Source organism: Eschscholzia californica, unplaced genomic scaffold, assembly GCF_041429995.1.
Source record: "Eschscholzia californica isolate CP2 unplaced genomic scaffold, dmEscCali1.0.p SCAF_3, whole genome shotgun sequence".
NCBI classification, from domain to species: Eukaryota; Viridiplantae; Streptophyta; class Magnoliopsida; order Ranunculales; family Papaveraceae; genus Eschscholzia; species Eschscholzia californica.
In genome coordinates this window covers 39,765,791-39,783,239 of record NW_028238420.1, presented here as the reverse complement: position 1 = coordinate 39,783,239, position 17,449 = coordinate 39,765,791, and the positions used below count along the sequence as shown (strand labels likewise).

The 17,449-nt window shown below is 37.4% G+C and overlaps 4 protein-coding genes across 5 annotated transcripts; 1 reads left to right on the top strand and 3 right to left on the bottom strand.

Moving 5' to 3' along the window:
- Positions 1-77: 77 nt before the first annotated feature.
- Positions 78-1,906, bottom strand: LOC147550219 (GDSL esterase/lipase At5g03810-like). The gene is made up of 5 exons (XM_086669464.1): positions 1,606-1,906; positions 1,230-1,360; positions 914-1,147; positions 378-633; positions 78-294 (listed from the first exon to the last, which is right to left on the bottom strand). Exons 1-5 carry the CDS (start codon positions 1,847-1,849, stop codon positions 98-100), a joined length of 1,062 nt encoding a protein of 353 aa, XP_086525590.1. The 5' UTR covers positions 1,850-1,906; the 3' UTR covers positions 78-97.
- Positions 1,907-2,669: 763 nt separating this feature from the next.
- On the top strand, positions 2,670-5,401 carry LOC147550218 (syntaxin-52-like). 2 transcript variants are annotated; one of them, XM_086670131.1, is made up of 6 exons: positions 2,670-3,133; positions 3,821-4,045; positions 4,352-4,557; positions 4,652-4,752; positions 4,861-4,905; positions 5,073-5,401. In XM_086670131.1, exons 2-6 carry the CDS (start codon positions 3,828-3,830, stop codon positions 5,202-5,204), a joined length of 702 nt encoding a protein of 233 aa, XP_086526257.1. In that variant the 5' UTR covers positions 2,670-3,133; positions 3,821-3,827; the 3' UTR covers positions 5,205-5,401. The 2 variants fall into 2 exon arrangements, with proteins under 2 accessions (XP_086526257.1, XP_086526259.1); XM_086670133.1 differs by having other exon boundaries at positions 3,092-3,246.
- Positions 5,402-5,585: 184 nt separating this feature from the next.
- Positions 5,586-8,048, bottom strand: LOC147550217 (vacuolar protein-sorting-associated protein 37 homolog 1-like). Its single transcript, XM_086670134.1, has 7 exons — positions 7,867-8,048; positions 7,182-7,409; positions 6,893-6,980; positions 6,372-6,411; positions 6,248-6,294; positions 6,033-6,153; positions 5,586-5,953 (listed from the first exon to the last, which is right to left on the bottom strand). The coding sequence occupies exons 1-7, from the start codon at positions 7,881-7,883 to the stop codon at positions 5,793-5,795; spliced, it is 702 nt and encodes a 233-aa protein (XP_086526260.1). The 5' UTR covers positions 7,884-8,048; the 3' UTR covers positions 5,586-5,792.
- Positions 8,049-11,601: 3,553 nt separating this feature from the next.
- LOC147550216 (uncharacterized) lies at positions 11,602-12,027 on the bottom strand. The gene has a single exon (XM_086668437.1). The coding sequence runs from the start codon at positions 12,025-12,027 to the stop codon at positions 11,602-11,604; it is 426 nt and encodes a 141-aa protein (XP_086524563.1).
- Positions 12,028-17,449: the final 5,422 nt, after the last annotated feature.

Sequence of the window (17,449 nt, the reverse complement as noted above, 5' to 3'; positions counted from 1 at the left end):
TAGTCATATTCCGACTAAAAGATGAAGCAATCACTTGCTGTTTTATTCATTAGAAGCTTTAGGTATAGCCTTATAGGACAAATTAGATTGTTGTAGTTTAGTTGGAGATGAGAGGGATTCCTTGAAGAAGAAGAGCATCGGCTAACATCTTATTTGCAGATTCTGACGGATGAAATCCATCCCAGAATACATACTCTGTTGCATTCTTGCAAGTTCCTACTGACTTAGAGTTGCAAAGAAATGTTGTCTCAAGTACTCCTGTTCCACAACATGCCTTTCTTGCTTCGAAGAACCCTGCAAAATACTCAAAATACTAATTAGGTCCATAACTTGGGTTTTCTTTTGATAATCCACGTCGTTTGAGACAACCTAATTACCATAATCGGAAGGCTTTTGGATGAACCCTAGGAGAGGATTGTAGATGTCAAAGACAACCATGATAAGGCCAGGAAGACTACTTTGCAGGACTTGAGCTGTTGCATTCAACTTGTTGTTGAACGATACCGAATCAACATTCATCCTCGCCACACATTCATTGCTCCCAAAACCGAACAACGTTATAGCTGCAGGCAAGCAACCTAGTGGCGGCAACGAAGTTACTCCTATCTTCCTTGCTCCTAATTCGTATAGTTTCTGTTGTCACATTATGACTTGTTATTGTCTTTTGACATTTATAAAATCACATGACATGATAGATTGATATATACTTGCTGTATTAGGTAAAACAATCAGATTCATAAGTTAGATGTGACGTGGTTTCCTTTTTGTTCGACATATACTGCCACTTCATGTGGTCAGATAATATGGTCGTTTCGGTGTAGCTACCAGAAATCACGACAAGACACATAAGATTACTGTCTTGTTCAAAAAATCACTGGTAAGTTAATGGATTAAAGATGATAGAGAGCATCACCTGAATAAAAGTAGTGAAGGAACGCAGGAGGAGATCAGAGAACTGCTCGGGGAAGTAGCGTTGGTTGAGAAGAGGATTTATGTAGTAATTTTGAACAAAGTCACTGCTTCCTGCACTTAAAAGATAGATTGAACCAGATATAATGTTTGATGCATTGACTGTCCCTGCAACCTTTTCCAATTTCTTCTGATATTTCTTATAATTTTCTAGCTGCTTTGACAATGGAATTGCTTTCTACCAACCACAAAAAAAAATTGAAGCAAATTTTAGACAGAGCTAAAGAGAGAAAAGGGAGGGGGTGGATGATTTTACATACATAGAATTTTGCTGTTTTTTCATAATAACCAGAAGCAGCAGAGGCAAAGTTGACTCCAGTCAAGAGGTTTTCTCCTCTGGCTTCTCTGCTTAGGTAAGCTGGTGGGTATGAAGTAAACCCAAGATTCTCAGCTGTGTTCATATATTATATCAAAACCCATTAGTAGGTAAGAACAAATTCTGAATTTGAATCGTCTGACTCAAATGGACCAAAAATTAGTCAAAACAGCCATTTAGACGAGTCAGACTTAACGAGTCATTTCGGACCTCAAATCAGATTTCAAATTTGATTGCCAAAAAACTAAAACTACATGAGAGAGAGAGAGAGAGAGAGAGAGAGAGAGAGAGAGAGAGAGAGAGAGAGAGAGAGGCTAAACCAGTGAAATCAGTGGCTAGCTTCCCATTGCAGAACCTTCCAGTTGGTGAGTGTGTAACAAAATCTCTTCCATAAGGAGGAAAATTAGCCTTGATGAGAGTGAAAAGCTTATTGTTGTTTCCCACATCAACCACTGAATCACCAAAGATATAAAATGCAGGAACAAGAGCCTGCCCATTTACTACAGAGAAAAATATCATGACAACAACACAACTAATCAATACATGATCACTTGAGAACCCCATTTCTCTTCTCTTCCTCAATTAGCCTTTCAAAATTCAATGGGAATTAATGTTGGGTTATATGGTATAGTTGTAGGGGTATTTGTAGGAGTGAAAACTAAGAAAGTAGCTTGTGTTATCATGTGGGCAGGTTTGATATTGTTTACTTCGTCATAAAATTTCTCTTTGTTTATGTGTGACTATTCTCTCGTTCCTTCTAACGTGTTTTACATATATTTTCGATGGCTTACGAAAAATGCATGTATAGACTTAATTTTAATGTCAGATTAGGTTTTTCAGCATCAAATTCGAAATCAATTGACAATGAGTAGAGAAGTATGAGATATTAGTTACTTAGTCATGTAATCTAATTTCACAAGGTAAGATTGCTAGAGTTCACAAAGATCTGCCCCATTTCAAGCTATAGAGCATGTTTGGCACTTCTTAGAGAAAGTAAAAGGCCCTTTTTCTTCATGTTAAAACAGGACACACAAGAGAAAGAAGAAAGTCGGTAAGGTTTCATTACAAACTCACGTTATATTTGCACCCAAACTCTATGAGAAAAATACTTCTTTACCTTAGGGCCCCAATTTCATGTTTGCCCCACGAAACAAAAACACAGTTCTTAGGATTAGCAAATCGGTCCTTTTAAATACTGTCAGAAGAAGATGTAGCTATTTTAATTTGTTGCTAGTCATCTCTTGCTTGTTTCTTTCTTTCATCTAGATTAGCTAAAAATGATTTCTAATAATCACTGTACTTTATAGTTTGGTTAAATCAGGAGTATGATCGATAGGAATCAATTTTGTCAGTATATTATTTGGTTCAAGATTTAAAAAAAAAAAAACAGACTCTTGGATTTGGTTTTTCTCTCTTAAAAAGATTCTTTAATTCCTAATGCATTCTTGTAATTCCTAATGCATTCTTGTAATCTCGTGTATTCGTACTGTAATTCCTAGTAATCACATTTCATTTCTGCCAACCCCCAACGCACGTGTAGAAGGTATTTTTTTTGGAGAGCGTGTAGAAGATATTATTGATCAGTCAATAACACTTGGTTGGAGTGGTAAGATATTTTCAGTTTTCCACGTTAGAGGTCAACGGTCGTGAGGCACGCTAAACATTCAAATTGTTCAACATCTTTCACTTTACTACCCATCAAATAATTCCACACGCTCTTGTCTCCCGGTCTCTCCCTCTAGACAAAAGTCAAAAGTGCCAGGACAAATCTCCCCTAATTATAATCGGTGTCGAATTCCTAAAGCTGAACCCTTTCTCTTCTTCAATTCGTCGAGATCACTACAAGAGGCAATTTTTCATCTTTGATTCTCTGCATAGTCTTGATCAATTGGTTTAGGGTTTTGATTGATGTCGTTGTTATTTTGATTTAGGGTTCTGAACAATATTGGACTTCAATTGTGGTAAATTGTATTGAAATTGTTTCAAGTTTTCTGCTTCAATCATGAAATTTTTTGATATTTTAAAGATCAATTTCATCTCTTTTATCATATGTGGGTAGAATTAGATGAAAAACTTGTTTATTTGGGCTTTTGGGTAAAAACTTTCAATTTCTTCTGATTTTGTTAGGGTTGATCGTCTATTCTTAGGAGAAACGTTGAAAACTTGAAGCTGGAAAGTTTTTGAAATTGTTAAAGTTATATTTAATAGGAATGAGAAAAGAAGAATCCCTAATTTTTCATGTCAACATGAATATGTATCTCTCCTAGATAGATGAAGTAGTCTCAAGTCAACAATGTTTTTGGGGGTCTCAGATTTTAAGGAGTTAGGGCAAGTTAATTCTTATGCCTATTGTCTAAGCATGATTAACCTAATTTTTGTCTACTAGAAATGCTCAGTTTTCATTGTGCATGATTTGTCTTCTTGATGCATTTTTGTCAAATTCTAAATGTGTCGAGATCTTCATAAATTCGTATGAACCTTGTTAATAACATTCCACTTTGTAGTTGAGTCTGAATACTACTTTTTATCTTTCAGCTCAATCATGGCATCATCTTCTGATTCATGGATGAAAGAATTCAATGAAGCTTCTAAGCTTACTGATGATATTAGTGTCATGATATCTGAGAGAGCTTCTTTGCCGCCTTCTGGACCGGACACACAGCGCCATTCATCTGCAATTCGGAGAAAGCTTACAATACTCGGGACCAGGCTTGATAGCTTGCAGTCGCTTTTGTCTAAGCGTCCTAGTAAGCAGACAACGTATGATATCTATTTTGAGATTTATTGTCAATTTATTTTATATACTTATTGAAGTTGTATGAACCAACATTTACAACTCGCGGAAAAAAAAAACTCATTTGCGCCTAATACTCTATCATTATTATTGTCCGGCAATGCACCTAATGGGTGAATCCCTCATTTGTTCAGTCATTGATCATTGTCGCATATTCTTAATCATTTCGATTGACTTCAAATTGTCTTCTTTCAAGGGAACCTATAATATGGTCGAAAAAACTACAAAATATATTATACTACTATTGTTTGACTTGAAGTTTGTTTACACAGATCAGACAAGGAGATCAATCGGCGACAGGACATGATAGGAAGTTTGAGATCTAAAGCAAACCAGATGGCCTCAACACTGAATATGTCCAACTTTGCTACTAGGGATAGCTTACTTGGACAAGACTCGAAGACGGTAGATGCAATGAGTAGAACAATCGGGTTAGATAATAATGGTCTCATTGGTCTTCAACGTCAAGTAATTAAAGGTATGTAATTATTTACCTCCAAATCTCATTTATTCTTGTCACTTCATTTAGGCTTCCCTTATGCGAAGTTGTATCTATGATTTCACTGGAACAGAACAAGATGAGGGTCTTGAGAAATTGGAGGATACAGTATTAAGTACAAAGCATATCGCCCTTGCCGTGAATGAGGAACTTGATCTACACACTAGGCTCATTGTATGGTTTATGTTCACAATACTCTTTTGTTTCTGTTTCTTTATGTTCTCGGCTTGTTGCACAATTCTAGAAATTGTTCCTGAACTTTAAGATTCCTTCATCATGCAGGATACATTGGACGAACATGTAGAGTCAACTGATTCTCGTCTACAGGTTAATCTCTCTCTCTCTCTCTCTCTCTCTCTCTCTCTCTCTCTCTCTCTCTCTCTCTCTCTCTCTTATATAGTTAACTATATATACATGTTTGTGTACTTGTAAGATCACATTTTTATCTACTGGATCCAACCTGTATTGATATTAGTTTGTTAATGGCTAAACAGAGGGTTCAGAAGAGACTGGCGATTATGAATAAGCGAACAAAGGGTGGTTGCTCGTGCATGTGCTTGTTACTCGCAGTCATGGGTATTGTGTTTTTAGCAGTCATTGCTTGGATGCTGATCAAATACTTGTAGTCACCTTTATGGTAGTATCAACGAGTGTCATGTCTTCAGCTCGAAACTGTGTGTGGGTATCTTTGTGTGTGATCAGCCAGCTAACTCTGTGGAATTGGCTCAGTGTTTTCGTTTGTGTGTATATGACAAGGTTACCTCGTATTAACTCAAAGAATCACTACGCAACTTATATAATGAAATGTAGAGTGTTTTGTGTATTCTGCTCCCCCCTTTATCTTGTAGCCAGGTAGGTGTCTTTCAGTCTCATGTCTCTCTCTCTCCCTATATATAAACATACATGTTTATTTTTTTTCTTTTGCTTAAACAAGATCCAACCCTAGGGGTTTTGGTTCGCGGGTTCCTACTGCGAGTGAGAACCAGCACTAGAGAGAGATACGGTGGTGGTGAGAAGATGAATTTTTTTTTCTATTCCAGCGAAGATGGTCGGCAGAGAGCTGGTCAGATTACACAAACCCCATATGGGCAGAGTAGCCCAAACCAGAAAGCTGATAGAAAATACAAAGAAGGTTTCAGTTGCAAACTGTTACTCTATTTGATTACAACAACCAGAGTAGCCTAAAACGAAAAGAAAATCGTTTTCCATCTTCATTACTTGAAAGATGTCTTGGCAGCAAGATGGGTAAGCGCGTTTTTGTGGTAGTTTGTTCGAAGATTCTTATATTTTTGCACAAACGAATTAAGATCAATCTCCTTCTCTAAAAGTTTCCTGTTAAGGATCTCAGACTCCTCATCTGTTTTATTCATGGCATCTGCAAAACCAAAATTATATCTCAAAACTAAGCTTCCATCCATGGATTTTCTAACCCATAGTAACTAATTTCAGTTGACCTTGCAATTTCTTAAGCAACATAGAAGGAGAATAGAATTGTAAAGTTTCTTCCTTCTGTCTTTCCAGTTCATCAAGCTTTTCTTGGGCGGCAGCCAACTCTGTCGTTCGGATAATTCTGCACTGTTGTTCCGAATGAGATTTGGAGTTCAGTAAAGCAGAAAATCTCAAGTTTACTTTTTGAAGAACGTGATGGGAAAGATTTCTCAACGCTTACCTGATTCCTGAGCTCCAAAATTTGTGGTTCTTTTTCCATGTTCTTTCCTATTTTCGAAAATATACGTTAGAACTGTTTTGACTTTTGGTCTAGTACAAAGATAGAAGTGTTCAGAGATACTAACTTGCAAGCTGTAAAGTTTCGTTTCGGAGTTCATCCCTTAGCTAATAATGGACAAGAGCGAAAAAGTGTTATAAAACAAGAACCAAACTCAAATTTAACGCAAGAAGCCGACAACAATTTTACTTTTCATATTAAAAAAAAAAGCGATATTGATATGAACGTAACCGTTTCAGTAATGCTGCTGATTGAGAGTCGAGGGCTTGAAAACAAATCCCTCAGTTTCTGAATTCTTGAGAAAATAAAACCCCAGACTCCATTAACAAGAAATTGAATCAAGTTAATTACGCACAATGATTTGAAGTAGTGCTTAAAAGTGAAACCCTCAATTTTGAAGCCTTGGGAAAAATCAAAGCCCGGACTCCATAAACAGGAGATTTAATGAAGTTGATTATGCAAGATGATTTTGAGAAATAGTAAAGTATGAAAATCTAAAGGTCTATGTTTGATATTTGGAATCTACTTTGAACTTCTGAATCTATTTAGACTAACACAACTAGAAACAAGATAGATGTGGAAACTTACATTGTTTTGAGTTCTCACTTGATCAAGTGAAAGCAAGAAATGGTTGTATGCATCTCTATCAGATAATAGCTTCCTTAACTCGTCGAAGCTATATTGAATCAATCAAAACAAATCTGTTCAGTTATCAGTAGTACCACACTGTGATGCAGTTGGGCGCAGCCAAATTTACCTGAGTAACACAGGAATTAGCTCGGACTCGAGGAGAGCCGGAGCCACAGCGGCGCCTAAGTGGGAGTGGTTCTAAAAGAATGATCTTTCAAACTAAGCTGCAATTTGGTAAAAAGTTTACCTTTTGTCCTTTAAATGGTGAATAATACTAGCAGCCTCAGATGGCGAGAGTTGGGCTACAGATGTGGAGTAGGTTGGGTCGGAAGGTCTTCGTATATTATGATCACCGGACAGACTGCTATTTGACAGGCTCGGGGGATTCGTAGAGCCCACCACTGATGGAGGATACCAAGAAGATTGGGAAGGAATCTCCTGTACACGAGGAGGAGGTTCTGGTTCCTGTGAACCCCTGTAATATTAAGTGTGAGAATAGTCCCACATTGAAGAAAGGTAAACTAGTAACCAAGAATACAGTGTGTAGGTCCTCTACTCATTGTCAATGGGATGACAACAAACTTAATAATTTGCTACTAACAACAACTGAATACAGGAATGATCTCAAAGGTGATATACTTTAAGTTCCTTTCCCACTTTGGGGAATTTAGTGTGACGAAATACTGATTGATGATCAAATTATCCCACCGACTAGAATTGCTATTTGTCTTAATTTGGGCAAAAGGAATAAAAAGAGAGAAGATTGAATCTAGATCAATACAAAAGATACAGAAAATTAAACATTGAAAGGTAAAATTAGAGAGAATTGGATGAATAAGGCAAAAACTGGGTAAAATGAACAGAGGGGAGTAACAATCAAACAAAGGAAAGTAAAAAAGATAGGAATTTAGAGAGAGGGAGAGAAATAATACCAGAAGGACTTGAACATAGTTGATAGTTGGATCGTTAGATGTTCGGGAGAAGTAAAAGCCCTGTAAAAATCTCTTTCCTTCTAAACGAAATAGAGAGTAAGAGAGAGAGAGAGAGAGTTGTTTTTGTACGGACTCGGCGGAAGAGATTATGGACAATCCTGTTCGTCCACTGTAACTCCTACAAAGGCTTGGATGCGACACTCAAACTCTTACGTAGTGGATTGAGACTTTCACGAACTTTCATAGACAAAATGCCCTGTAGACATTTCAGATGATTACAGACAACATGTCTTCATAGACATTTTCAAGACATTGAGTTTGTAGACAAAATGTCTTTATAGACATTCCAAGACATTTGATTCATAGACAAAATGTCCTGGGGACATTTCAAGATCTTGAGTCCATTGACAAAATGTGTAATGCATATTATATTTGTACTAATCAAAAATATATTTTTTGACTTTAATAGACATCTGTGAATATTTGTGGACATTGGTGGACATTCGGTAGACATTTATTATTTTAGTATTATTATTATTATTGTTTAGTCACATGAAATAATATATTTATACTAACATTTCAAAAATATATTTTTCGACTTTCGTAGACATCTGTGAATATTTGTGGACATTAGTGGACATTTGGTAGACATTTATTATTTTAATATTCTTCTTATTGTTTAATCACATGAAATAATATATTTATACTAACATTTCAAAAAAATATTTTTCGACTTTCGTAGACATCTGTGAATATTTGTGGACATTGATGGACATTTGGTGGTCATTTATTATTTTAATATTATTATTGTTGTTTAATCACATGATGGACTCCAAATGTCTCTTGTTATTGTAAAGACATTTTGGGCTCCAAATTTGTCTCAAATCCTTCACAAAATGCATCAAACTATGAAGTCTACCAAAGTCTGAGACATTTTGTCTATAATCGAATGCCTCAGACTTTCATAGACTCTTAAATGTCGGGTGATGATGCATAAAATGTCCAGACATTGACTAATGTCTGAAAAGTCAAAGATCAGACCAGAAGTCTCTCGGAACAGCTCGGCTTAAGGCAGCAGGAAGGGAGCAGGACAGCTAAAACCCCTGATGGTCCACCACACATTCCCACAACTGGGAGGTCGGCCTGAAGAAACCAGCTCTGCACAAAACGCCCACGGCATGGACAGATCAGCCCTGTGATCTCTAAAGAAATAAGGGGGGTCTCCACAGGTTCGGCCCATATCTTACGCCCAGAACTGGGGAGATATCAGCGCTGCGCAACCTAATGACTTAATCCCGGACTTTCTATCACGGTTTGACAGCCACCGCCTCAGCAACTGCCACTAATCACAATCGGCCTACCTTCGCATATAAAAGGTCCCCCACATCGTCCTTCAAAGGACACGATCTCTAGGGAAAAAACACACCCACTCTCCCAAAAATAACATCTCTTCATACCAGAAGGATCACCCCCAAAAACAGAGTTCTCATAACTCCCCCTCCAAAAGGATCAATCAATATTCATTCTTTTACTGCAAAGAGCACCCTGACTGTCTTGAGCGTCAGAGCGGTTTCGAACTCTTTGCAGGTTTTCCCCCCTCGGAAACAGACGAACAGGAGCAAGGAATCAGGAGCTAGAGTAAGGAGTCAAGAGCTGGAGTAAGAAGCAGAGCAGAAGAGCAGAGCAGAGAAGCAGAGCTGAACAGAGGAATCTCCCCTCTCTAAACAGAATATACCATCATAACGGAGGCTGTCATGCATCAACTCCCTTTTTCATGCTGATTTAACCGGGAGGCAATTTTCGACATCAGCATCGGGATTTGAATGCCTCAGACTTTCATAGACTCTCAAATATCGGGATTTGAATTCCTCTGACTTTCGAGGACTTTCAAATGTCTGGATTTGAATGCCTCAGACTTTCGTAGACTCTCAAAATGTCCGGATTTGGATGCCTCGAACTTTCGCGGACACTCAAATGTTCACGAAAGTCCCGATCCACTCCCCCCCCCTTTAATGTACACGATGTTTTACTTATCATTGACAGAGATGTTTTCTAGAAGCGGCTGCCAAAATATTTGCGAAATCACATAGTACTAATGAATTTCCAAACTGTCTCCTTTGATTTTCTTATTGAAAATAGGTAGAATACCATGACTAGTTAAAAACAGAATTTTATATTTCAACAAAGTCGCAACGTTGTTATTTGATCAATATTATCATCACTATCGGTTTTCTACATGAGCATATCATTGACACCACTCGGTGTTACAATATTTATGTAAACCTCAACTGGAAGGTGCCTTGAAATTCCAACGACCCCATATTCTCAACATTGCCTTTTTGGCAAAGATCACTTGGCTATTCTAAACATAAATTCCATTTGGGTCAACTTCCAAAAAAACAAAGGGTTATTTCCCAAATGGCTCCCAACTTTGTGACCAGCTTCCTGCCTAGCCCCCTACTTTAGCAAATATTCTCATATGGCCCCCTTTTTTCGTTATCTTTAACTGTCCGTTACTCTCACTCCTCCACTTCATTTCCTCTCTCTGCCAAGTCACTCAAAATGCCACATCATCGTCTTCTCCGGAAGGGTCGCCGACCGGCCAAATTTCCGGCCGGCGACCTTCAAACATAAAAAAAAAAAAAAAAAAAAAAATTTCCCTCTCTCTCTCTAAAAAAAAAAAAAAAAAAAAATATTTTTCCCCCTCTCTCTCTAGATCTGGTTCACCATGAACCAGATCTAGGTCTGATTCGAACAGATCTTCAAAGGTCTGTTCGAATCAGACCCGAGCAGACCTTCATTGAAGGTCTGTTTCAATCGAACAGACCTTCAATGGAGGTCTGTTCTTCTGAAACAGATTGAAACAGACCTTCAATGAAGGTCTGTTCGTCTGAACAGACTGAACAGACCTTCATTAAAGGTCGTCTGAACAGACCTTCAATGGAGGTCTGTTCGACTGAAACAGACCTTCAATGAAGGTCTGTTCAGTCTGTTCAGACGAACAAACCTTCATTGAAGGTCTGTTTCAATCTGTTTCAGAAGAACAGACCTTCAATGAAGGTCTGTTCGGGTCTGATTCGAACAGACCTTTGAAGGTCTGTCCGAATCAGACCTAGATCTGGTTCATGGTGAACCAGATCTAGAGAGAGAAAGGGAATATTTTTTTTTTTTTTGAGAGAGAGGGAAAAAAAACTTTTTTTTTATGTTTGAAGGTTGCCGGCCGGACAATTTCCGGCCGGCAACCTTGCCGGAGAAGACGCTGATGTGGCATTTTGAGTGACTTGGCAGAGAGAGGAAATGAGGTGGAGGAGTGAGAGTAACAGACAATTAAAGATAACGGAAAAAGGGGGCCATATGGGAATATTTGCTAAAGTAGGGGGCTAGGCAGGAAGCTGGTCACAAAGTTGGGGGCCATTTTTGGTCAACTAACTCAAAGTGTTCATCTTCTTTTTTATGAAAATCTGTTCTTAAATCAAAGAAATTATTTTCGAAAAATTGTGTATGGCTTGTAGGAAGTGATGAGACGGTGAACCAAGGAATGGAGGTTTGGTTTTTGGACCCCCACTACTGGCCCGAGGGTATCTCAACTGTTGTTTTTTTTTTTTTTTTTTTTTTTTGGAAAATGGATTAACTTCATTAATAGAACCATAATGAGAAGATTACAAATTGAAGTTAAAACAGGTACTATAACCGAAACAATGGTTAATAGTATGGACCGGACTGCAAATTAGATTACTAATTAAGGACCGCGTGGGCCACTTCATGAGCCGCCACGTTTGCCATCCTTGAAACTCGTTGGAAGACAACTGTTTCCAACCCACCCACCAACTGTTGCGCATCCGAAATCAAAGTATGAATTTGCCACGGGATCGCACCATGGCCGTCCGATATTGCCGAGATGACCGCCTGATTATCTCCTTCTATTAATACTCTTTGAAACCCTAACTCCGATATTTTTAGGCAAGCAAACCGAAGAGCCTCTGCCTCACTGAACAATGCCGATCGTGTTTCGATTCTTCTTCCTTCTTGAAATACAACCTCTCCATTAGAGTTTCTAATAACTACCCCAACTGATGCTCCATTATTGTTAAAGGTTCCATCAAAATTAGCCTTGATCATGTTTGGTGGCGGCGGGATCCAACAAGCCTCCACATTTGCCATGTTTAAATCATTTCCCACCGATGATATTGCTTCCCTCTTGGCTAAACAGAATATTCGATTGATGTTTGTATCCTCTGAATTGAAGATGAAATTGTTCCTTTCTTTCCAGAGGAACCAAAGAAGGTAAACAACAAACCTCACTTTGAGCCTGTCTTCTTTATGATTGAGTATTAATTTTTTGATTAATAACTCTGGATTTTCTTCTTTGTTGCATTCCATGAATGATTGAGCCTTACTCCATAGTTCTGTGAAGATTGGACAAGAGTTGAACAAATGCAAAGTTGTTTCCGGTTCACTTTGACAAAGCTGGCAAGTTGTCGAAATCTGGAAATTCCCCTAGCAATATTTGATAGCACAGGTAATCCTTCGTTCAGTAGTCTCCAAATGAATTGTAATACCCTAGGTTGGATGTATGTTAACTTCCAAAATTTTGACCATGGAAAGTCCGAACTAACTCTAGGGTTTCTGTGGGTCGATGATATTTCCTTGAAGAATGACTTTGGGGTAAAAGCTCCAGACAACGTAGGCATCCAAATTAGCCTATCTATTACACACAATGTCGATAATGGAATTGTCAATATTGCTTCGACAGTCCTATCCTCAAACCAGGTTTTTATTTTTTATTTTTTATTTTTTAAACACGAAAACCGAGGAAGCACTACTAAGATCTTATAAAAAGTACCCACTAACAGGGGATTCGTGGGTGATTAGAAAAATTACCTCCCGTTCAAGACGGGCGACGACCTTTGTAGACGACCCGGGCCACTCTTCCCTCAAGTGTTCGAACCCGAGGCTTCGTTGGATTTTCGGTTACAATTTATAAAAGCCCTCCAATTTAGGGTCAAAACTTAAATCCAAAAATAAAGTTTAGAAAGTCTAAAGTCTCTCTCTCACCAAAAATAAAATAAAATAAAACTATAAATTTCTTCTTTTCGACTCCTCCTCCTTGTTGCGCCTCCTCTTCAGCTCCTTAGTGTTCTGCACACCAAAAACAGAGAAGCAAGTCAAAGTATCCAAAATTCAAAACTTACCAAAAATAAAAACTTTCCAAAATTAGAATAAATTTAAAACATAGTCCCCGGCAGCGGCGCCAAAAACTTGATGGGCCTAGAAAGGGTTACCCTAAATAGGTCTACACCCGCAAGTGCACGGGTGTCAAGTTGTAATAATTTCCGGTAAGACCGGTTCGTTCCTCAGAGACTAAGTGAAATCTATTCTAAAACCAGGAAGTAATAACATTTTTCAATGATTTGGTTTTGGTTTTGAAATGAATAAAATATTAAAATAAAATGACGGAAATAAAATACAAATGATACAAGGAACTCAAAATGGGGGGAGACGACCTAGGGTTTTTTGGAATCCACCGAATAACTCACTTTTAAACACACGAAATCAACTGACTAACTCTCTCGTTTTATAACTCAGAATTTCGGATAATGAACTATCCTAATTCCGGGAGATGTTTTCGATAAAATCGGTTTTTAACTCATGAAATTGTAATTGTCTTATTTAAAAGATGAATTTCTAAACTACTATCTATCAATCAATAAGTATGTACCGTCAAAGGATTTAACCTAAGCACGATACATCAAACCTAAAAGCATAGATAGTGAAAAGATAATCTACTTGATAAATTAAAACAATTTAAACATTAAATCACATTAAAAGAATTAACCAAATAACTTATGTTCTAAAGATCTAATATTTGGTTTCATCATCAACCCTAGACAGAGAATTAGTTAATCATAATACGATATTGAAATAGACATAAAGAATAAAAGAGAATGGAAGAAAACTTAACTTTTTCGCTATTTCCGAACCAAACAGGGCCTTAGGGAAAGATTTTCCTTCTGTTTTCCCAAAATTCTGCCAAACGCACCCTCAGGGAAAACGATTTTCTCGTCTTCCCGGAAAATACTTCTCTGTGGGAAAATTATTTTCCTCACCTGGTTTTTTCTCTCTCTTTACTGTTTTCTCCTTCTTTCTCACTCTAACCTTTCTCTTTCTCTCTCTAAAACATTAATATAACTCTCCCTCTCTCTCTCTAACCAAAACAGTAAAGAAATAGAGAGATTTCAATCGGTTTTATTAATTCAAAAATATCTCTCTCTCTCTCTCTACAATTTCTCTCTCTCTGTTCTTCTCTCTCTCTCACTAAAAGAGACAAACTTAGAAATAAAATAATAAAGATGATGATGATGGTGTTACTGTTTCTGTTCCGAAAAGAGATGATGATAATCTCTGTTAATCTCTTCCTATCTGATTTAATCTCTTTCTCTCACTAAAAGAGATAATGAAGAAGATGATAATAGATGATGATGATGGTAAGAGTTTTCCCTGTTTTTCCTTCTCTCTTTTTCTCTGATTTTTCTCTATAGGTTGAGCTTAAGAGAGGATCATGCTCCCAGCCGAGATGAGATAATCTTCAATGTTGTGTTTTCTGATATTTATAGGAGTGGAGGAAAGTAGTTGCAGTTCTGATTTCTCATTCTTCAATCTTTCCCAAATCAGAGATTTTATCTCCCTTTTGGTTCAATAATCTCTCTCTGTTATCTTATGAAGAAAATCAGTCCCTATTTCTCTCTTTATCTTCATAATTTTCCAAAGAGAACATTCATTCTCTTCTGTGAAAAATATCTCCATGATTCTGTTCTTAAGCAATGATGGAAAATATCCTCCTTTAATCTCCTCTTCATCCTGTCAATCTTTCGTTTTCACTAGAGATTATCTTCTTACCAAAACCTCTACCATCTCTCTGTTTCCATCTCACGATCTTTCTCTACTCTGTTTCCACTTTTTAATGTTGAAAGAAAACTCCAGCTGCCTCATTCCTTTTAGGGGTGGGAGATGCCAAAAGTTGCTATATATCTTCTCTGTTTCCACTTTTTACTGTTATGGGTTCTTTCCAAAAGAACAGATTGAGGAGATAGAGAAAATCTTATCCTCTCTTCAAATCTAATTTCATTACCCTCAATAGCACTTTCTCTCTCCCATAATATCTATTCTTATCCCCTCTCTCTTTAATTTCTTTCTTTTTTTTTTTTGAATAGAGAGTGAGAATATAAGGGAGGAAAGAGACGTTAAGTTGCTGATGTGTTGGCTGGAAATAGGAATGATCAGGTGTGTTGCGGGGCTGTTTAGCATATTGAAATGGGTATTCATCAACAGCCACATGCATTAAAACTAAATGGAGCGTTGGATCTCGCGGGAGCACCGTAATACCTTGCGGCTACAAGCATTGTAGCTCAAATCCTGAAAGTCTCGTGACCGTGATAGCTGGCAGTAGGGATGCTGCGGTATATCACAGCTCATCGAATGGAAGTGACACGGCCGTTAGATGGATCTGTTGTACGCGTGTTCTAGCCAAATTCGTTGGATCGTGTGTGGATCATCGAAATACCGTTATTGTTGTACACGGAATTAACTTCAAGAGATGATCCCGAAACCATCCCATGTGTACTTGCAACTGTACCGAAAATCTATCCCTCACCGTCAGATTTGTTTCACTGTTGCTCGCCACGTGTCTTGGGACGGTCTTGGTTGACCTTTAGTCAAATGATTTTGACACCAACTTTGACTTGCTATATTTTGCTCATCCGGACTCCGATTTAACTTCTGTTTTCACCTACGGATCCGTCTTTGACTCTACTTTTACCTGATCATCAACATTGGCTAAAATACCAGAATCTCCAAATGACCAAATTACCCTTTTGTGCGTCTTTATCTCGTTTTTAACCATTTTTCGTGCTCAATTGCATAGAAACCACCTGAGTAAGAGAAACAAGCAAATCATCAGAGTAACCGCTCGAAAGTGACTAACTAACCCGAGTTAAGAGATTCAGATGAGACATTTTCATGGCTCATCAAACATCCCCAAACTTAGATTTTGCTAGTCCTCGAGCAAAACAGAAAAATAAAACTAAACCCAATTCACCACTTTCGTAGGGAATCACGATTGCACTTAGCATGTGCAACAAGCCGTTAAACCTCTAGGTTACCCAAGAGGACGAGTTTTGTCTCGTGAGGATTTGCAGTGAATATACCCACAAAATTCAAAAGATCTCAAAAATGCAGAAGGGTTTAAATATGATATGGATTAAAATAATGTTCATCCGGTAGATTTTTGAAAGCTAATAAAAATAAAAATCTGAGTCAACCAGACCATACAAATGCTAAAAATCTCTTCACTAGTAACCAAAACCCGAAGTGCACGTGACCAGCCAATATAAGTATCATTTCGGTTCCGAACAGACAAGACCTCGATCACCGTTTCAATACATTTCGCCTCGACTGTTGCCTCACGGTCATACACTCAAAAATTAAAGTCACTCAAGAATGGTTCACTCTATGTGTTAGTATGAATATGAAGGAAAACTCAACACATGAAAAAGACGGACTAAAATTTTGTGGACGACTGATCTCAAAGAAGGAAACAACCACTAATACGGAATGGGGAAGCTAACCAACTCTTCTCACCTGATCTACTTTCTAACAATGCTTCCTAGAGGTCGATAGACTAAGGATGAACTAGAACTCCTGAGAACTCGACGTCTTCAAATCTTCAAGAACTAATTCAAGGGATAAACATTTAAACAAAACTAATCAGACACCTTCTTCTTTTTTTTTTTTCTTTTTTTTTTTTTTTTCCTTTTTTTTTTCTTTTTCTACTTCTATTTTTTTTTTTTTTTCTTTTTTTTTTTTTTTTTTTTTTTTTTCATAGTACTTTTCTGGTAATCAAACTCAAATACACAAAGAACTTTCTTGACATTATTCTTTCCTTGGGTATAATTCTCTTCATTTTGCTTCATGCCTTATTCTCAGGGTTTTAACAAATGGATTTCTATCTTCCTCTAGTTGACACTGTTTTCAAGTTTCTCAGACTACAAGAGAAAGGTTTACTTCCTGATGACATCCCTAGTGGTTGTAAAATTCGAACTCAAGAGATCAACTGAGCTCTAATGAATGTTGCGAGGTTGAGTAGATCTTCATTCTACTCAGAATTAGCTCAGAAGAGATCACTCAAAACAACAAGAAAGGCTCAGAATCTCACATAGGTTAAGTCTCCACTAATGATCGATTAAGTTCTCTCAGAAAAGTCAACTCTTCACCTATCTAACACTCACATGGCTAGTGCACAGACAACTACAAGATTCGAAATTCGTGGAAAAACCTTTAGCAAAAGTGTAGTATAACCAACTAGACTCTATAACTATTAACAAGCAAAAATAACTAGACTCACATTTTCAATCCAAAAATTTGAAAAATTTTGAAAATTTTTGAACCCTTTTGAATTTTTGAAATAAGGACTTAGCAAAAAATTCATTCCCCTATCCCCAAACTTAAACCGAACATTGTCCTCAATGTTCTGAAGACTATGCAAAAATAACAGGATGAAGGGAGAGATATTACCTGATTCGGAAGT